Below are 22,289 nucleotides of genomic sequence, written 5' to 3' on the forward strand. Positions count from 1 at the left end.
TAAGATATATGTGTTATGTTCGGGAAGTAACGAGGCTGGAGACCAGGGTAGTGACAACAGCTCTTTAATATAGGGTGAACCCAGCAACTGGCTGGGAGAAAAACCTCTCCTTTTATACAGTTCTACTGGAGGCTTCGTCCAATCAGCAACGTGCTGATTTCCCGCTCAAATATTTAAAGGCACAAACATGAATACATAACACTCCTCCCCTCCCAGAAAACACTTTGCCTCTATTTACATATTTATTTACATGTTATTTTTCGACGTAGTCACGCAAATAACCTGGGCGTCTCCTAGTTCTTTCTGACCTGCACGGTTCAGTTCTGGGTGGTGTTTTGAGCTGGTCGGAGGGGCTGTTTTCTCCTCCCAGCTCTTTCTCTGAGCCAACGGGCTCCGGATTATTGGCCGACTCTTTTTCTTGGCCATCCGGCCTTGGATTATTTTGAAACTGTCCCTGCTGTTTCCCTCGAACCTGATGGCGTCGCTGGAACTCTGGGACCTCAGCTAAGTCTTGCGCGCTCCCGGGTCATTGTCAGCTGTGAATTCAAATTGGTATTGGTCATGATCTGTTTCATTTGGTTCGGTTTGATCAGTTATTCGTTTCCTTATCTGATCTATGTGGCGCCTCCACACTCGGTTGTCTGGTAGCTCTACCACGTACGATTTTGGGCCGGTTATCTTTATTATTTGTCCTGCGAACCAACTAGGGCCGTCCCCATAGTTTCGGGCCCACACCCGTCGCCTATGCTCATTTCCTTGTCTTTTCTAGTTCCCCTTGTAACCCTCTGGTGTGTAATGGGATTCAAACGTCAAGTGGGCATCGGAGTTTCCGTCCCATTAGTAATTCGGCTGGGCTTTTCCGGTGGCCGTGCTTGGGGTTCTGTGCTGGATGGCTAGGAAAAGTCTATCTTTGTTTGCCAGTCACCTGGCTTGAGCCTGGACAATGCCTCCTTAGCGCCCCGGACGGAACGCTCTGCAAGGCCATTCGACGCAGGGTGGAAAGGCGCAGAGAGGGCATGTCGGATGCCCTCCTCTGCCAGGTATTCTTCAAACTGGGCTGCCGTGAATTGAGGCCCATTGTCGGACACCAGAGTGTCCGGCAACCCGTGAGTTGCAAATAGATGGCGAGGGCTGCGATTACTGCTCGGCCGTAGTGGATTTCATGAGTATGATCTCCAACCATTTAGAGAATGCATCAACCACTACTAAGAACGTTTGGCCGTGGAAGGGGCCAGCAAAATCAATGTGGATTCTTGACCAGGGCCCTTGGGGCTTTTCCCATTCCCTGACTGGGGCCGTTGGGGGTAGAGGTCTGGACTCTTGGCAAGCCTGGCATTTCCCTACCCTCTCAGCAATCTCTGCGTCCATGAGTGGCCACCACACATAGCTTCTAGCTAACCCTTCATCCTTACGATCCCTGGGTGACCCTCGTGGAGGAGGTCCAATACCTTTCCCCTTAATTTATCAGGAATTATTACACGATCACCCCATAACAGGCACCCCCCTTGAGCCGAGAGCTCATCTCGTTTTTTAACAAATTCTTTGAACCGTTCGCCCGGCGCAGCGGGCCACCCTCTCTGTACCCAACCGAGTACAGTCCTTAACACAATGTCCCGGTATGATGCCCGAGCCACTTCCTTAGATGTGACTGGGCCAGAGTCCAAAGAGTCAATAAGTAGAATGGGCGTCCCCGGAGTGGGGTCGCCGGTTGCCCCTGGTAGTGGGCATCGGCTTAACGCGTCTGCATGCCCCACTTCTTTTCCTGGTCGATGCTGCAGCTTGTACGAATAAGCGGCTAGGAATATAGTCCATCGGGTCAGTCGTGGCGAAAGTGCCACAGGCGTTGGCCGGTCGCCAGCCAGTATCCCTAGTAGCGGTCTGTGGTCAGTCACGATTTCAAAATTCCGCCCAAAGACATATTCGTGGAATTTTTTAATCCCTGACACAATGGCTAGTGCTTCTTTATCTAGCTGGCTGTAGTTTCTCTGGGAGGACAACGTTCTAGAGTAAAAAGCTATAGGGGCTTCTGTGCCGTTTGGAAGTCTATGGCTGAGTACAGCCCCCACCCCATAAGGGGAGGCATCGCAAACCAGCACTAGGGGTAATGAGTTGTGATATTGGATGAGCAGGCTATCACTTGAGAGCAGGTTCTTTACTGCTTCAAAAGCCCTATTTTCCGACTTTCCCCAAGACCAAACAGTATTTTTTCCTAAGAGCCTATGCAGCGGTTCCGCAACGGTTGCTTTGTTCTTTAAAAAGACCGCGTAAAAATTCACCAATCCCAGGAATGCCTGCAGCTCTGCTTTGTTTTTGGGCGCTGGAGCCTTCCTAATTGCCTTAACCTTGCTCTCAGTGGGGTGAATTCCTTTCTTGTCTATCCGGTAGCCCAAGAAATCGACGGATTCGACCCCTATCTGGCATTTGTTTGCCTTGACTTTTAATCCGGCTGTCCGGAAAATGCCCAAAACCTTTCTTAACCGCTCCCCCAATTCCTCCATGTTTTCCCCTGAAATTAGGACATCATCGAAGTAGGAACTACCCTGGGAGCCGCTGCAGTAGTCGTTCCATTAGGTTTTGGAACAGCCCTGGTGCCACACTAACCCCAAATTGCAATCGGGTGCACTTGAAGGCCCCCCTGTGCGTTACAATCGTTTGGGCTTCGGCTGTGCGGGCGTCTACGGGCAGTTGTTGGTAGGCTTGGGCCAAGTCTAACTTTGCAAAGACTTGCCCTTGCCCCAAAGAGTGCAATAAGTGTTGCACCACGGAACCGGTAAGCGCTTTTCTGTAAGGCTTTGTTAAGCGTCGCCTTGTAGTCAGCGCAAATTCTAATTGACCCGTCCGGCTTTATTGGGGTGACGATTGGCGTCTCCCACTTTGCGTGATCGACTGGCACCAAAATCCCCTGATTTATGAGCTTGTCCAGCTCCTTATCGATTTTGGTTTTAGGGCAAAGGACTCTCCTCGCCTTAAGCCTCATGGGGCCTACCTGGGGGTCTAAGTTGAAGGAAATAGGGGTCCCCTTGTACTTGCCCAGGCAGTCCTTGAAGACATCTTCGAACTCGTTAAAGAGAATGTCTTTCAGGTTACAGTCACTCCTGTAGATGCCAGTCACTCCCATGCCCAGGGCACGAAACCAGTCTAGTCCCAACAGACTGGGCAGAGTTCCTTCAACGATTGTGATGGGCAGGGTCTTCTTGTGTGGACCGTACTCGACTCGGACGGAGGTGGTCCCTCGAACAGGGATGCGATTCCCCTGGTAGTCGTGGACTCGTAGCCGTTGTGCTTGCAGGTGGCGCTTCGCGACAGACGGCAGTGACTTCGCCAAAGTGTCCCAGGACATGATGGTGATCGCTGATCCCGTGTCTACTTCAAGCTGGCACCGTACTCCCTCTATTTTTGGCTTGGTGAAGATCTTCTTCTCCACTCGGGTCGAGGCGCGGCCTATGACCACAGTTGTTTGGTTGGAATCCGCGCCTTTTTTGTTTGAGCCAATCGCGGGTCGCCTTGCCGATTCCGCGCTCTGATTGGCCGATTTGAATTTTCGGCGGGAAGGTTGGGCCGCTCGACAAACTTGAGCTAGGTGCCCTTTCTTCCCACACCGCCGGCAGGTCGCGTCCTTAAACTTGCAGCGTTGCCGCTGGTGTTGACCACCGCAGCTCCCGCATTCATCTCTGTCCCCTTTGTCGCGTTTCTCGGTTCGGCAGACCCCTTCCTCATCTTCACCGTCGGATTCGGTCTGAACCTCCTCCTGGTGCACCGGGGTTGCCTTCGCGCTCGCCTTTGGTGGGACAGGCTTCTGCAGTGTCTCCGCCGCTTGGGTGGACATTTCATGTGCTCTGGCTTCGTCCAGAGCGGTGGCCAGCGTTAGGTTGCTCTTTGCTAGCAGCCGTCGCCGCAAACGGATGTCTTTGGCGTCTCGGATGAGTTGCTCGAGGAGCACCTCGTCTAGGTCGCGTATCCGCAGTCCTTGACGCTTTTCTTAGGGCGGCCATGTAGTCACCGATGGTTTCGCCTCCATCTGCCTTCGCTCTCCGAATTGAAACCGCCGCCCGTATTTGGACGGCGTTGGTGCGAAGTGGTTTTTTAGTAAAGTCTGTAGAGTTGGCCATGACACCGACTGCAACGGCGTTGGCTCTGCCAGGGCTTCCGCGATATCAATGACCTCCGGACCACAGTGGCTTAAGAAATAAGCCCTTTTTCGGTTATCTGGAACTCCTTGCAGTTCGTTGGCTTCTAGGAAGCTTTCAAACGGGTCATATCGTTCCCATTTCTCCTTAGCCGGGTCAAACGGTGCGGGCGGAGTGTAACTGGCCATCTCCGCTTTTCTGCCCTGAGTTTGCTGGGTTCGGGTCTATCGTGCTTCAGCTCGGTTCTGGTTCTCCTTAGCCTCGAGATCCCATCCTCGTCGCCAATGTTATGTTCGGGAAGTAACGAGGCTGGAGACCAGGGTAGTGACAACAGCTCTTTAATATAGGGTGAACCCAGCAACTGGCTGGGAGAAAAACCTCTCCTTTTATACAGTTCTACTGGAGGCTTCGTCCAATCAGCAACGTGCTGATTTCCCGCTCAAATATTTAAAGGCACAAACATGAATACATAACAATATGTATGAAAGAGATGTTTATTTTGTGATTGCACAAGAAGATATATTAACACCCATGCAGCACGTTGTAATTGGTTTGATGCGGTTTTTTTGTCAAAAAATAAATAAAAAATTTTCACAAAAAAACAACAATCGTCTTACTAACTTATCAATTCACTTAACAACCGTGGCAAGAAAGGTCATAAAATGGGGCAAAACTGACTTAACAAATGTCTCACTTGAAAATAGAAATTTTGGGCTCAATTGTGGTTGTACGTTGAGCACTTCCTGTACTCAAGAATGAGTTATTTGAAATGTGAAAAACGGGAACAAGTCAAGGTCATCAACCACGGTTTAAGGTGCTCCTATCAATCTGCCCATCCCAAAAAAGATTGCTTGCACAAGGGAATATATAAATTTTGGACTCTTTACATAAAGCAATTCTCTTGACCCAGGGAAGCAATTTTCTACATTGCATGCAAAAACCCTTGATAAAGAGATTGATCTGCTCTAGATAAACTTGAAATCTAAAGATTGAGATGGCTGTTCCTTTGGGGTGCTTGTCTTTTCCCATAGCTCCCAAGATCATCAGGTCTAAATCCCCCTACAATCCATGGCCACTCAAAACAGAATAAAATGCTTCCCAATTCCTAATTATGGCTTTGTCAGAAAAGGTAAGAAAACATGAGTTCCAAATTCGTTCAGGCTCAGTGCATCTGAAGCATCCAATTATTTTCTGCAAAAGAAAAGGCATCTGAACGCCACAGATATTTCACCCACTCGTTGGTTTATGATTATGCATCCAGTCATTGCTTATAAGAAGTAGGGGAAAGTATTGGTTGATTCTGGCCCTATGTTCAATAAATATGGAATTGGAATAGCAATCACAGTGTAAATGTTCAAACATCTATCACCACATCTTAGAAAGCCTGCCTACCTTCATTTTGTCAAAGAAGCACCTAGATTTCTTTCCCCTCTTGGTTATATTTCGTGTCTGATTTTATTTTTATCTAGAGTTGTGCCATCTGCTTTAATACGTCTTATTAGTATAAATGTTTCTCTTGACAGATAAAGATTTTTTTAAATTCCCTCACCTATTTTCAATAGTTGCACATTAGCATTACCAGACTGCTGTCTATCCTCAAGTGAAATAGCATTCAAGATACACCTGTAACATTCTGGTTCTCTTATACCTGAAAATAAATGTATTGCTAAGCATGGAAAAAACAATGAAGGTTGGCTTTTTCATACATATGGTTCTCGACTTACAATGGTTCATTTAGTGACTGTTCAAAGTTACAACGGCACTGAAAAAAGTGACTTATGTCAGTTTTTCACAGTTACAACCTTTAAAGCATCCCCATGATCACGTGATCAAAATTCAGATGCTTGGTAACTGGTTCATACTTGTGACCATTGCTGTGCCTCAAAGTCATGTGATCACCTTTTGCGACCTTCTGTCAAGCAAAATCAATGGGGAAGCCAGATTCACTTAACAACCAGGTTACTAACTTATCAACTGCAGAGATTCACTTGACAACTATGGCAAGGAAGGTCATAATTTTAAGTAAGTAGAAATTTTGGGCTCAATTGTGGTCGCAAGTCAAGGACTACCTATAATCTGAGTGCCCATTAACATGGGGAAGTTTTGAATTAAGATAGCCTATACATAGTCCCCATACCCAGGCCTTGGTGTTCTTCCTCAATGCCAGTTACCAGATCTGGTAAGGGCATACAATACCCTTGTATCCAACTACTGTTTTTAAACACTAGGTTGGTTTGCAATAAATCTACTCTCCTCCACAACTTGATTGTGGGTAGGGAAGCTGACCTGGCATGTATTTCTGACATCTAGGTGGGTCCAAAGGAAGGGGTTTCCCCTCTTTAGAATGTGGATTTCAGGTTTGCCACTACACAAGACTCCATGGGAGGCATGGGGTGACTATTGTTATTTGGGTTTCTTTTTAATTGTAAAGATGTCCAGAATCATTGTGGGGTTGGACAGCTCCAAAATTGAATGAATGAATGAATGAATGAATGAATGAATGAATGAATGAATGAATGAGATAGATAGATAGATAGATAGATAGATAGATAGATAGATAGATAGATAGATAGATAGATAGATAGATAGATAGATGATAGATAGATAGATGAAAACATAGGTGTCTATCATAAATAACACTGAATGAAACTCTTCTGCTGTGGCAGTCATCTATACATAACACATATTTGAAGGATCGTTGGAGGATATTCTAAAAAAATCAAAAGGAAAGATGGAAGAAAGAAGAACAGGAGATTTGAAAATTTCCTTTAAGAATAAACACCTGCAGAGCAGACAAATAGAAGCACAGATCTCCTGGTTATAGGCTTCCTTACTGTGGAAGTAGTATACTGTATTTCATTATAGGTAAGATATAGGTAATTTATTAAATTTAATAACTAAATAAAAAATAAATAAAATAGTTAAGGAAACAAAAGGAATATATGAAAAAGATCATGTTGTCTCTAGGATCCATAAGATTCTCTACTTACTGTAAATCACATAATTGGTGGCAATATACACACTACAATGAAACTCACAAGGCTGGGGGTTGTAGCCCACGCTGCCCCCAATACGTACCAATACAAAATTAACTGGATCTATTACTGCACATGATTTGAAAATGATACCTCTGTTGACACATTCTAAAATTCTGTCTTTTTAAAAATCTTTTTTAATTCATTACACTCATGAATCTACCCAACTAATTTGTCTTCAATTAGTCTTCCAATATCTTTTTCAAATACATTGTTATTACCAAGCCAAGATTCCCCATATCTCCCAGATTTAGGCTTAGGTTAAGCAAGCTACAACCTGGAATCACACAAAGGGAGGGGGAGTCTCAAAATTTCAGAAACCTTTCATATATTACTGTTTCATTTATATTTACTATTTTATTTTATTTTTATTTATTTATTTATTTATTTATTTATTTTTATTTATTTATTTTTATTTATTTATTTGTCAAGCATATATAAGATAACAGGTAAAAGTGTAAACATAATTTGAATTACATGAAAAGAGTAAGAATAAAAAGGAATATTAGGACAGGGACGGGAGGCACGCTGTGCACTTATGCACGCTCCTTACAGACCTCTTGGGAATGGGGTGAGGTTAACAGTAGACAGTTTAATGTTAAAATTTTGGGGGTTTGGGGAAGAAACTACAGAGTCAGGTAGTGCATTCCAGGCATTTACCACTGTTATTAAAGTCATATTTTCTGCAATCAAGTTTGGAGTGGTTTACCTTGAGTTTTGTATCTATTATTTGCTCGTGTATTGTTGTGGTTGAAGCTGAAGTAGTCATTGACAGGTAGGACATTGTAGCAGATAATTTTATGTACTACACTTAGGTCAGACCAAAGTCGCTGTAGTTCTAAATTGTCTAAGCCCAAAATTTGAAGTCTGGTGGCATAAGGTATCTCCGATACGCAATGCGGGTTCCAGACAAATGAATTGTATTTGAGAATTGGTCTAGCAAATTTTTTGTAAGCTCTAGTTAGTAGTACAATATTACCAAAGAAGAAACTATGCAAGATTAGGTTAACAACTCTTAATGCCTTTTTGGCAATGTTGTTACAGTGGGCTTTGGCACTTAATCTTTAGAAATGAGTACTCCAAGGTTCTTGACAGAGTGAGGGTCATCTACAAGGTCATGTCCATCTAATTTGTATTTTATGTTTTTATGTTTAATTTTTTTTTTGCCAATGCTAGACAGAGCATTTGTTGGTTGAGATTTGAAGTTGCCACTTGTTAGACCAATCTGACAAATAGTCAAGGTTTTTTGGAAGGGTAGTTGCATTGTCGGTGGTGTTGAATAGTTTAACATCATCAGCGAAGAGAACACAGTTGCTTTTAATATGATCGCAAAGGTCATTTATGTAAAGTATGAAGAGTGTTGGACCTAAAACACTGCCTTGGGGAACACCACTATTAACAGGTACAGGATTTGATAGAATGCTTCCTATTTTGACCACTTGTTGTCTTTTTGACGGGAAGGCAGCTATCAATTCATATAGGAGTCCAGAAATGCCATAGGATTTTAGTTTTAGAAGTAATTTGTCATGTACCACTGAATCAATAGCTTTACAGAAGTCTATGTAAATTGCATCTATTGCTTTGCCCAGATCAATATCAAGGCCTCTGGTGTCTCAACAGACTAATGCAGTCTGTTATTAACAGCAGCTGCTTGCAATTACTTCAGGTTCAAGTCCACCAGGCCCAAGGTTGACTCAGCCTTCCATCCTTTATAAGGTAGGTAAAATGAGGACCCAGATTGTTGGGGGCAATAAGTTGACTTTGTATATAATATACAAATGGATGAAGACTATTGCTTGACAAGGTGTAAGCCGCCCTGAGTCTTCGGAGAAGGGCGGGATATAAATGCAAATTAAAAAAAAAGATGTGTAGTCCATATGTTTTTGCAATGTAGTAGTTGTAGATTACAAGATAATTTTGTCTGAAACCAAATTGTTTGTTGGAGAGTAGGTTGTTTGTCTCTAGGTGGAGAGTAATAGATTGGTTATTGATTGATTCCATGACTTTGCAGGTGATGCAACATAATTTTCAACTAGACTAGGGTCTCCCTTTTTGAAGATAGGCTTGTGGTAGGGCAAGGAGCTGGTACTGAAAGATTTTTCAACAAATTATGCTTAGAGGTTCTGCAATTGCAGTGGAAAGCTTTTTTAAGAAGTATGCACATAGTCCATCAGGTCCAATAGATAGAGATGGTTTTAGATTGCGTAGTGTCTTTTCAATGTTGTCTCCTGTAAAATCAGTATGTATAAGATCACTGTAATCATTGTAATTGTCTGTATTATGACTGGGAAATATTAGGTATGTGTTGTTGCTGTTTACAAAGACTGAGCCGAAGAATGTGTTGAAGAGATTGGCTTTAAAGGTTTCGTCAATACAGTCTTTGTCGTTTGGTCCTTTTAGGGGTGGGATGGATCTCGAGTCTTTAAGTATATTATATATTATATTATAACATCATAAGTTTCAGTTCTTCTCACATAAACCTCTTTAACTGTTAAGATATCCATTCAAATAGGCCTTTCCCCACCCATCACAGGTTTGTTATACCTCTTAAAGGCATTCCTGCCAAATTATATAGCCTTATTTCCTATTATCCCTTGGCAAACACAGTTTCTATTGCTTCCCACAATTTATTACTTCACAAATCTGACCCTGCCTCTGGCTGTACATTTAATTTCTCTTCCTACAGTTTGAATTTATTTTTCTTATTGTTATTAGCAGCCTATTTTTCTAACCTATCAATGTAATTTTGAATTATTATTATTTTTTTGCCCTCCAGAGCATTACCCAACTTACCCAACTGTTTATCAACTGAAAATCTAAAGGACATTCTTTGAACCTCCAAATACATACATACATACATACATACATACATACATACATACATACATACATGCAGGTTTTGGTATGTTCGGGTCTTTTCCCATGTAAGATTGGAAGATTGTTCTTATGTGAGCAAAGAAAACAAAGCCAAAGCCTGAAGATGATGAGTGAGATCTCATCGAAATGTTGCCTAAATACTTCCAATCTTAATAATAATAATAATAATAATATCAGAGTTGGAAGGGACCTTGGAGGTCTTCTAGTCCAACCCCCTGCCCAGGCAGGAAACCCTACACCATTTCAGACAAATGACTATCCAACATTTTCTTAAAAATTTCCAGTGTTGGAGCATTTACAACTTCTGCAGGCAAGTTGTTCCACCGATTAATTGTTCTAACTGTCAGGAAATTTCTCCTTAGTTCTAGGTTGCTTCTCTCCTTGATTAGTTTCCACCCATTGCTTCTTGTTCTTCCCTCAGGTGCATTGGAGAATAGTTTGATTCCTTCTTCTTTGTGGCAACCCCTGAGATATTGGAACACTGCTATCATGTCTCCCCTAGTCCTTCTTTTCATTAAACTAGGCATACTGAGTTCCTGCAACCCATCTTCATATGTTTTAGCCTCCAGTCCCCTAATTATCTTTGTTGCTCTTCTCTGCACTCTTTCTAGAGTCTCAACATCCTTTTTACATCGTGGCGAACAAAACTGAATGCAATATTCTGAGTGTGGCCTTACCAAGGCATTATAAAGTGGTATTAACACTTCACATGAGCTTGATTCTATCCCTTGATTCTATACACGGGAAAAGACCAGAACATACCAAAACCTGCATACATATACCCATGAAAACCTATGAAAACAAATATATATATATATATATATATATATATATATATATATATATATATTTGTTTTCTGACAAATTTCATTTGTAAGTCCTGTATAACATCTCTGTCAATATCTTTTTTGTATCCTGTCAACTCTGAATCCATATTTAGAACATCCTATTCTTCAGGATATCCTCTTATATCCTCTTCTATATCTTCTTTAAGTCCATTTTATTGTATCAGTCAGACTAAAGAGTAAGCTCGGGGTACATTATTGCCAAATATCTTTAAATTCTTCCAGAGTTTAATTCCTTAACCCAATAACCAGCCTTGAAGGTCTTCTCATCATGTTTTTCCTTTTATCCAGAACATTTTTCCAGGAAGCAATTTCTTACACTTAAAACTCAAATCTTCATATACTCTAATAAGATTTTAAACAAACTACAGGAAGTATTTCTTGCAACGTTTTCAAAGTCAATATGGCATTTTAGTCCATTTAAAAACTTTTCAGTCAACAATCTAATCACGCTTTCACTGTTTATTTCCAAAAAGGGCTGTGTGGCACAGCTTCTTCATGTGCAGGAGGCTCTGGGTTGGCCCCTGGTTTGATTTAGCTCAGGGGTCTGCAAACCCCTGGTTTAGCTGGGCCCAATCCAAAACATTTTCAATGAATCTAAAGGTATCCTCAAACCCTAAATTATACAATCTAGAATATGAAAGAAAAAATATGTTTTTTCTGGCCTGAGAAAAAAATGTTTAATTGGTTCTTCTTTTTCTTCTTTTTACTCACTAAATGGTTTGTTCTCCATCAAAGAGGATTGCAAGACAATAGATGGAGGGATCTAGAACGTCCTTTTCTTGTAGGTTCCTTCTAAGCAGACTTGATAACATCAAGGCTTAACATCAAACCAGGCAGATATTTTCTGTATAAAGCCTGAAGGTCTGTTATGTTTTTAAAACGATCATCCCTTGAGTGCACCAAAGGGAAGGGATTTACAAAATAAGCATTAGGTCTGCAAGGAAAGAGAAGTTGGGCTGTTACTGTTGCTGCATTGGGAAAGAGCACCCATAGCAGCTGAGTCTGCCACTGCTTTGCAAATGGAAACACTTAAGAGAAACTGATTTAAAGCATGGAAAGTGCCTTTCTTTCTTTTTCCTTGATGAATAAGAATAAGAGTGGTTGGCTCAAAAATGAAATATGGATTTCAGGAATTATACAGAAGTAAGGAAGCTCTTCCTCCCCATTAAATTATGACTTTACATCTAATTTTAGTTACTGCTTATATTCAATAGAATTATTTTGTATGGCTGCAAAGTTACTGTCATGGTTTCAACTGCTGTGTCAGTTAAAATGTAATTATTAAAAGTAAGTTGTACATTTATACATTTAGTTCCACTCTACTGAAACCACTAGTTTAATTTGGGGAAGAAGTCCATGTATTAATGTAGGTGGACTCAGGATCATCAAATTTGAGAACCTCTGTATTGGGAAACAATACAGGTTGTGCTCGACTTACAACAGTTCACTTAGTGACCATTCGAAGTCACAACGGCACTGAAAAAGTGACTTATGATCATTTTTCCACACTTATGACTGTTGCAGCATCCGCATGGTCATGTGATTTATAGTCAGATACTTAGCAATAAACTCACCTTTATGACAGTTGCAGTATCCCAGGGTCATGTGATCACTTCTTTGTGACCTTCTGACAAGCCAAGTCCATGGGGAAACCTGATTTTCTTAGCAACCATGTTACTAATTTAACAACTGCAGTGATTCACTTAACAAAGGTGGCAAGACAAGTTGTAAAATGGGGCAAACCCCACTTAACAATTTTCTCACTGAGCAACATACATTTTGGGCTCACTTGTGGTTGCAAGTTGAGGACTAACTTGTACTGCATATAACAATTTTGCTTTGCAATAAGAAATTAGTTTTAGTTTCTTATTGTAAAAGAAACAAGCAGTATATGTTAGGGGACAAGAAGTAGGGAACATTTTAGTTAACTAAACTGCTGATCTTGTTCTTACCAAAGACTTATTTTCATATTTTGAACCTATAATTGGAAAAGACTGACTGTTCGTTGTTTTATGCCATTAGCAATTATTACCCTGTTTCTCAACAACCCGTTGAGGATCTGCTGATTTAAATTCTACATGCCGAATCTCTTGTTGGCAAAAAAAGTTTAAAAAATAATGAGATAATTTCAGTGACAATAGCTTCATTATCATGCCAGCTGCTGTGATATTTTTCCCCCTCCCTTTCAAATCTATCCCATTTTGTTTCTCTTTTTTATTTTAATTTGAGGGATGTATAATTTGAGTGTTATTTTAAATGTTGGGGTTGTCTGGAGGAAAGAAGACTAATCATAACTGCTTTGATTCTTGAAAATTTGTGCCTCCAGGCAAATTTTCACAGCTTTCTGCAAATAGTCTGTTTAGAAATAGTTATGCAGAACTGTTTCTATTTCTAAAATGTAGCAACCCACGGAATTTATTTTTACATTATACACATGTGAGTTCAGATGCTGGCATGAGGAATTCTTGAGTCTCCGGAATTGTTGCTTAACTATCACTCCTAGTAATGTGAGAACCAGCAAGGCCAATGTTGAGGAATGTTGGGAGTTGTAGTTTTGCAATATATGAATTGGTACCTGTTTCCTAACTTTGTTGTATGGTAAAAATACACAACAAAAACCCATGGAGACAGATCTAAACCTCTGAAAAATACAATCTCACACTTGCACTTTATATCCAAATAAGCTGTATAAAGAACATAATTACTATATTTATAGCAGTGGTGGGATTCAGCCAGTCCGCACCACTTCGGGAAAACCGGTTGTTAACTTTCTGAGCAGTTTGGTGAACTGGTAGTTGGAAGAAATCATTAGGGCAGAGAACCGGTTGTTAAATTATTTGAATCCCACCACTGATTTATAGTCTTTCCCTCTTTGAGAATACTATACGTTGCCTGTTTTTTCAATTCAATAAAATAATTTAATTTTCAAATTTTGAGATAAACTATAATTCCATCATTCATTTTAGAGAAAATGTTTATAATTAATATTTTCCTTTTTTTGAGCTTATCTCACTAGCAGATCTATAAAAATTAATCTTGAAATCTTTACTCAATGTTAAAATGTGTGCTTGAGTTGTTGTATCCTACACACTTATGATAGTGGTTGAATTCCCTTCTGAACACTCATTTTCTGAATCAGAGTTCACAGAATACAACTTTAGGACTGCACTCATTTAAAACTCTGTCAGCAGGAAGCCCTATGGAACCAGCTTGATATACAGTTATCTTTTTTTTAAAAAATCAGCATGATTTTTAACTGCCTTAAGGGCTTATTCCTTCTTTATAAGAAGGAATAAGAGCCAAGGTCATGCAATGGTTAGAGTGCAGCACTGCAGGCTACTTCAGCTGACTGCTAGTTGCAGTTCAGCAGTTCAAATCTCATCAGGCTCAAGGTTTACTCAGCCTTCCATCCTTCCAAGGTCGGTAAAATGAGGACCCAGATTGTTGGGGGCAATATGCTGACTCTGTAAACCACTTAGAGAAGGCTGAAAAGCATTGTGAAGTGGTATATAAGTCTAAGTGCTATTGCTATTTCTTTAATAAAAGTAACTGAAATAAGGAGGAGACTAATGATGTTATTTGTTTTGGTTATGAAAACAAAACCTCAGACTGATATAAAATTTTCCAGAAGTCCCATAAATGTGATTATAGATGGGAGAGATCTTCTATCTTGCTTGAGTAAACTTGGTTCCAGATCTTTATGACATAATTTAATCAAAGGAAACAATCAGATGCAGCACGAAGTATGCTATATTATTTTTTTCCATACTTCCATACAAGTAACTTCTATGTAGTAATTTTTCGGACTGCTATGTAAAGCTTATAGATTCAGAGGTTATTGTTGGGGAGTGACTATGAGCAAACTGTTGGGTCATGCACAGTGAACTTTTGAATAGCATGTAAATACTTACAATAACTATTGCAAGTAAGGTGTTAGTCCTGAATGATATGAGAACTCGTCTTAAAGGGCATTTTCTAAATTATCCAGGGAAGACCCTAAAAGGCCGTATACAATGTAGATGGAATGAAATATTGATAATACCCACGCTTATGAGCGTGGGTATTGATAATAACCACGCTCATGAAAAGAAGGACTAGGGGAGACATGATAGCAGTGTTCCAATATCTCAGGGGTTGCCACAAAGAAGAGGGATTCGGGCTGTTTTCCAAAGCACCTGAAGGTAGAACAAGAAGCAATGGGTGGAAACTGATCAAAAAAAGAAGCAACTTAGAACTAAGGAGAAATTTCCTGACAGTTAGAACAGTTAATAAGTGGAACGACTTGCCTGCAGAAGTTGTGAATGCTCCAACACTGGAAATTTTTAAGAAAATGTTGGATAACCATCTGACTGAGATGGTGTAGGGTTTCCTGCCTGGGCAGGGGGTTGGACTAGAAGGCCTCCAAGGTCCCTTCCAACTCTATTGTTATATTGTTATATTGTTATTCTGCAAATTTCAAATTGCTTCCCATGTAATTCTGAATCACATTTCCCTTTCACATTTCTCTTATCTCAGAGAGATCTCCATAAAATTAGCTAAAAATAGTTCTTGTGCTGAAGATCTTCCTGGAAATTTCTTTTGGGGAGGACTTAGTGGAGGGCTCATGGCATACATCCCAGTGGTGCTCATTAAATTACACCGCAAAGCAAGATATGACATTTGTTGCCAACAGCTATCCAGTTCCCAACATTATCAGATAAATATACCAATACAGTCATAAAGGCATCCACATAGTACCACTTTATATCTTAAACTTTCAAAAATCAGTAGCACAATAATTTTCTTGATAGATCAACTACATACATAAAATGGAGAAGTAAACTGTGTTGAGGATGGCACCCCACAATGAAGTGCCATCACCAAGAAAAAAATAACTTTCCTTGTAGCTCATCAGCAGGGATACCCAAATAAATGTCGCTGTTTGAGGAATTGTAATATAGACAAGTGTATGTACAGAGAAGAAGCTCTTTAGTATATTCCAGTCCCAAATTATTAAGGATTAAAGGGCAGATCGGATTTTGAGTTGAGCCCAGAAACTCAGTGGGATTCAGTATATTGGTAGAAGAGCAATTCCCCAATCACAGTGTTTGATACCATCTTTCCTGAAATTGTTGGCTCTTTCTTGCAGATGTACCCTCACTTTGATTATTCATAGTTTCACAGTTGCTAGCACTGAATTATTTCATTGCTGTCACTAAATTATATTCTTCTAAGTATAATTCGGACATTACTTTTGGCATGGAAAATGATTGTTTCATGTTCTGCCCTTATAACATTGAAAAGTCTAAATGTGACAGTCAGTATTCGCCTTCTTGAGCATTGGGACATTGCTAAAATGGGAGTCATCATACTCCACTGTGATGATGGTGATGATGATGATTACAGTTACATAATTGTTAAACTTTCATTATCTGCATGCTGCCTAGAATACTCCTAGGATTGAGGAGGCAAATCAATTACACAACCAATAAACAAGTAAATTCATGAATTTAAAGTGAAAGAATATAATGCCAGCCTTGGCTTTCTCCATGTTTGTGGTTTTTGGGTTCCAGGATTTTTAGCAATTGTTCTGCTGGCCAGGAAATTTTGGAAGATGAAGGACATACATCTAAAATATAAGGAGTCTGGGAAAAGCTGTTCTCTGAAACACTGTTGTCTTAAGCCTACCTTCACATCACAGGCTGAAAATTATAATAGAATCAAGCTACCTTCTATGTAATCTCATAAGAGTCCCTGTGTAAGCTTTCTCCTGCATGATGGCATTTGATGTCATCATGCAGGAGACTTGTCAAATCTCATATTCTTCTCAGCCAGCATAGCCTTCAGACATACTGGTTACTTATTATAAGAGAAGAAATATTTGATTGACTGCATTGTCTTTAGATATTTTGCTAAAATGACATTACCAGATGCTGACACTTTTAAAGAAAAATGTTTTTATCAAAAGGTAGACTTGTCTTTTCCTTCATAATTTTCTGAATGAACTTGTGCGGAAAATAACATGAAAATAATACAGAATAAAATCATAAATAAAATGGTTTTTTGGGGAGCTCATCACAATATCTCACCATTGTTTATTGATTACAAAAGATAAATAAAAACTACAAAGACACATATTAATTCAACTGTTTTTGCTGTCTTACTTCTAGGTGTGCATTGTACAAAAGAAAGACACAGAAAAGATGTATGCCATGAAGTACATGAATAAACAACAGTGCATTGAAAGAGATGAAGTTCGGAATGTGTTCAGAGAACTAGAGATTCTGCAAGAAATTGAGCATGTCTTCCTAGTGAATCTTTGGTGAATTTCTTTTTTTCTCTGAAAAAATGTATCAATTCCACTGATTTTCCAAATGTATGCGTCTAGTTGAAAGCATGTTAGTCTTTTCAGAAAAAAGTCTTGGGCAGTGCAGAGTTGATTTTCAAAATTCCATTATATATAAAAGAAAATGGCAAAGTCCACAATCTATAGCAAACAAAACTTAGCATTATAGAAATTCGGTATTCAGAATATCTATAGAAATGGAGACTCTGGTTATACAACAGTTGACTTATGATGAGAGTTCCTGTGATAAAACATAATTTCTTAATATGTGGCTACAAATATAGAATTAGATAATTATTAGATTAGTTTGGCTGGCTGGTTGCCTGGCTGCCCATATTGATTCAGGAATTATTAGAGCTGAGATTTAAGAAGGCACAAGTTTGGAGAAACCTGTTGAGGAAAAAGAAACCAGTTGGAATAGTGTAATGTCAAAAGAACAAATGGAATAAATGAAGAATGTAATGAAATGTAATAAAGATTAAACATTGAATAGTGGAAAAGACAAAAGTATACTACCTTGATTAATTGTGGAGATCACATTAATCTGGATTTTTTTATTTGATACGATTGAACAATGGGATTCTGAGATAATCTGTCTCTTATTCATTTAGGGAAGGATTTCACAGGAAAGTTGGCTACCATAATTTTAGGAGAATTCTTCTTGGTTTGGCATATTTACTTTTTCATTTAAAGTTATTACTATTCTTCAAAAAAGGAATTATATTGAATTATTTTGTTACAGTATCTAGCAGTATCTTTCTACTGTCATTCTTAATAGTTTTCAAACCAACAACTAGCTCATGTGGGGAATAAAGTAAAGGTAAAGGTTCCCCTCGCAAATACGTGCTAGTCGTTGCCGACTCTAGGGGGTGGTGCTCATCTCCGTTTCAAAGCCAAAGAGCTTGTGCTGTCCAAAGACATCTCCGTAATCATGTGGCCGACATGACTCAATGCCAAAGGCACACGGAACGCTGTTACCTTCCCACCAAAGGTGGTCCCTATTTTTTCTACTTGCATTTTTACATGCTTTCAAAACTGCTAGGTTGGCAGAAGCTGGGACAAGTAACGGAAGCTCACCCCGTTACACAGCAGCACTAGGGATACGAACCACTGAGCTGCCGACCTTTCGATCGACAAGCTCAACGTCCTAGCCCCTGAGCCACCGCGTCCCTCATGTGAGGAATAGGGCTGCAGAAAAAAAATTCCTGAACTGATATGCAAGGTTATAATTTGGAGAATAGACTTCTCGGTCCATTAGTATAAAAAGTCACATCTCTACTGAAAAACACCAGTTTATGGTGTATAAAAAACTCAGTTGAAACTTCAGTGAGATTTGCCCTGTCGCAAGACTGAAAACATAGCACTCTTTTCTCTACCACCCTCCCCCCATAACAGATATGTGAAAAGATTGACCAAAAGTCAGCAAGTGAGCTTTCACAGTTGGTGGTAACTAGAATGTCCCTTGTTACCCTAACTATTGTGTCACAGTAAGGAGGCAGGGTGGGGACATATCTCCAGCTTTGATTGCATAGGAGAAAGTTTAGCATAATAATAAATATAGAAGGCACACTCCTGTGGTTTTAAGAATGTAAGAGGAAAAAGTATGCTGGATTAAAGTTAAAGGTCTAATTTAACATTCTCTTTCTAAATGTCCAACCAGGAACCCCAAACGTAACATGGATCCAGTATCACCTTCTGTTTCATTTTCTACAGCAATCTGCTGTTGAAATGTGCACAGATCCAGTCTTGGAAACAAGACATAACTATGCTAAGTACTAAACATTGATAGCTTTATCTCTTATGCAGTTGTATGACTTCCTTTCAAAACTGTTCAGATTGGGAACTATCACTTCTTTTTTATTATTATTATTTTATTTTTACTTATTTCATAAAACATGTATTTTATGACAGATACAAGTGTAAACATAATTATAAATACATGTAAAGGATACAAATAAAACATTAGGACAGGAATGGTAGGTGCGCAGGTGCACTTATGCACATCCCTTACATACCTCTTAGGAATGGGGTGAAGTCTACAGTAGACAGTCTAAGGTTAAAGTTTTGTGGATTTAGGGAAGAAACCACAGAGTCAGGTAGTGCATTCCAGGCATTGACAACTCTGTTACTGAAGTTGTATTTTCTGCAGTCTAGTTTGGATCGGTTTACCATGAGTTTGTATCTATTTTGTGCTCTTGTAATTGTTTTGGTTGAAGCTGAAGTATTCATTGGCTGGTAGGACATTGTAGCAGATGATTTTATGTACTATGTTTAGACCGAAGACATCAAAGTTCTAAGTTGTCTAAGCCCAAAATTTCGAGTCTGGTGGCATAAGGTATTTTGTTGCGAGCAGAGTGGAGGACTCTTCTTGTGAAATATCTCTGGACTTATTCAGTTGTATTAATGTCCGATGTGCAATGTGGGTTCCAGACAGATGAACTGTATTCAAGAATTGGTCTGGCAAAAGTTTTGTATGCCCTAGTTTGCAGTTCAATATTACCGGAGAAGAAGCTACACAAGATTAGGTTAACAACTCTTAACGCTTTTTAGCAATGCTGTTAAGCTCTGGCACTTAGATCATTTGAGATGAGTACTCCAAGGTCTTTGACAGAGTGAGGGTCGTCTGTTAGGTTGTATCCGTCCAACTTGTATTTTGTGTTCTGATTTTTTTTTTGCCAATGTGTAAGACAGAGCATTTGTTGGTTGAGATTGGGAGTTGCCAAGTGTTTGACCATTCTGACACATAGTCAAGGTCTTTTTGTAGAGTAACAGCATTGTCAGTGGTGTTGAATAGTTTTACATCATCCACAAAAAGAACGCAGTTGCTTATAATATGATCGCAAAGGTTATTTATATAAAATATAAAGAGTGTGGGTCCTAAAACACTGTCTTGGGGGACACTACTATTAACAGGTGCAGGGTTAGATAAGGCATTCCCTATTTTGACTATTTTGAAAACTTGCTGCCTGTTTGTTCTTTATGTAATAATAAATTCTGGAAGTTAACTGTGATATGTGAAGATTTTCTTCTCCTCCCCCCCCCTCCCCAGGTTTTGGTATTATGTGAAGGAATAATTTCTATGCAGCCACTCATGGATATCTATCTATACTAATAATGTGTATCTTTTTTGGTCCCCTCTTTACTCTTAAGCTGAAAAAGCCCTGAACAGCAATGTGTCTCACAGGGGAATTGCTCAAGCCTTTTTATCCTTTTGATTGTCTTGTCTTGTTTTTATCTACAATACTTTGAAATGTAAATACCGATTCTTACTGAAGCTTTCTGAATGGATAATTCAGATCTTGGCTTTCCCCCCCCAAGAAATAGGCACTACTGAGTCATCTTATGTAATGGCATTTAACAAAATAATAATAATAATAATAATTTAAAAAATGCACTAAATCTTATAAATATTTTTGGTAAGTTTTCAGTATTTTCATCCCTGAGATCTTACACTCTCATCTAAATTCTTATGAATGCTTCTCCTAGAAACTTCATTGGGGAATGTAGAAATGTAAAGAAATAACCATGTTATGTGCTTTTTACAAAGATCCAGGTAAAGTATACACTCTATTTATTGGGGGTGATAAAGAGAACTGGATGTTTCTAACTCATGTTTCTAAGCCAATTCTATCATCTAGATATTCTTAGAAGAAAATAATTCTCTGACCTATTTGATCACCCCTTTCAATTTTTTTTTCACTCAGCTTTGGCAGATAGAGCAAAAATGTCCAGCTAACGACATCCCAGAATTTCTGTATGAAAAAGATTCCAGGCAGCTCAGACTAATAAAATCTTGCCAGTGAGTCATTCACACTGATTGCACTGGTTATCCTTTGATAATGAAATGAGATAGACTGCTTGGTATTCCAGTACGTTATTGATTATGCCTGGAAAAAATTAGTGTGTAATGATCATATTATAGAAGCCATGTGATCCAGCCAGATATAGAAGCAGGATTACATGAACAAGTTAAAATTAACTATGACAGCTGCTCCCTACTAGATACAGAATAGAGGACAGCTAACAGTAATAAGCATTAAAGCAAAATGACACCCCAAATATATAAATATTGGTGGTTCAAAAGAACTGGGACAAATGAAAGGAGTTGAAGGATATATATTTAGATATGTAAAAGCATTGTTATTATTCAAGCACATTCCAGTCAATTCTTGTGGAAATTCTAAGAACTGAAGTCCCAATGTATCCAGAGGTCACCGGATTAGGTAATATAATACTACTATAGGATGTCTCATTTCCAGGTCATTATGTAGCATGGAAAACTATCATAAGGCATAGTAATATTGTCTGTGCAAATATAATGGAATTCCCTGTTCCCTCATTTTTCTATAGGTACTCCTTCCAAGATGAAGAAGACATGTTCATGGTGGTGGATCTACTCTTGGGTGGTGACTTACGTTATCATCTTCAACAGAATGTGCAGTTTACAGAAGAAACAGTTAAACTATATATCTGTGAAATGGCATCAGCTTTGGACTATTTGCGCAGTCAGCGTATTATACACAGGTGATTTTACAATCTGTTGTTGACAGCTGTGAGGATCAGGTCTAATTCTATGAATGCATCTCATTCTAGCCCATTGGGAACAACTCTATGGAATTTTAACTCTGAAATTGATTTTATAGTTGGAGTAAATTTTCTTCAGTAAATACTTAATCTCTAGTTCTACCATGAAATGGAAGGACTGTTCATTGTAGGAAATAATCAAAATCTAATTCTCTAATCCTCTAATCTTAATCTATATTCTAGTGACATAGAATTTTGAACAAGCGGGTAACTTCATGATCAGGCCATCTCAATCTTTGATGCACTTCTGTGTAATTGATTTCTTTCCCTAGGATTATAATTGAGACTAGTGGCTGCTTATCAAAATCTTTGTTGTTGTTTTTTATTTGTCAAAAGTCTGGAAAAACTCTTTTACCATGAGTCAAGATTGTTTCAGTACAGAAACAGCCTATCCAGCCTTTACCAATATGGTGCCTTTTAGATGGGTTTCTCAATTTTCAGCCAATTTTTCTGGAATAACAATTTTTCTGGAAATCCTAGGAACTGAAGTCCC

General features: G+C 39.3%; 1 protein-coding gene across 1 annotated transcript in view; it reads left to right on the plus strand.

Moving 5' to 3' along the window:
* STK32C (serine/threonine kinase 32C) overlaps nucleotides 1–22,289 on the plus strand; it is a 237,067-nt gene that overhangs the window by 185,455 nt on the left and 29,323 nt on the right. Inside the window, exons 3-4 of the mRNA XM_058188833.1 lie at nucleotides 17,037–17,188; nucleotides 21,563–21,736. Of these exons, the coding sequence (XP_058044816.1) occupies nucleotides 17,037–17,188; nucleotides 21,563–21,736 (326 nt within the window). The remainder of the gene's footprint in view (nucleotides 1–17,036; nucleotides 17,189–21,562; nucleotides 21,737–22,289) is intronic.

The sequence above is a fragment of the Ahaetulla prasina genome, chromosome 6, assembly GCF_028640845.1.
Source record: "Ahaetulla prasina isolate Xishuangbanna chromosome 6, ASM2864084v1, whole genome shotgun sequence".
In the NCBI taxonomy this organism is placed as follows: Eukaryota; Metazoa; Chordata; class Lepidosauria; order Squamata; family Colubridae; genus Ahaetulla; species Ahaetulla prasina.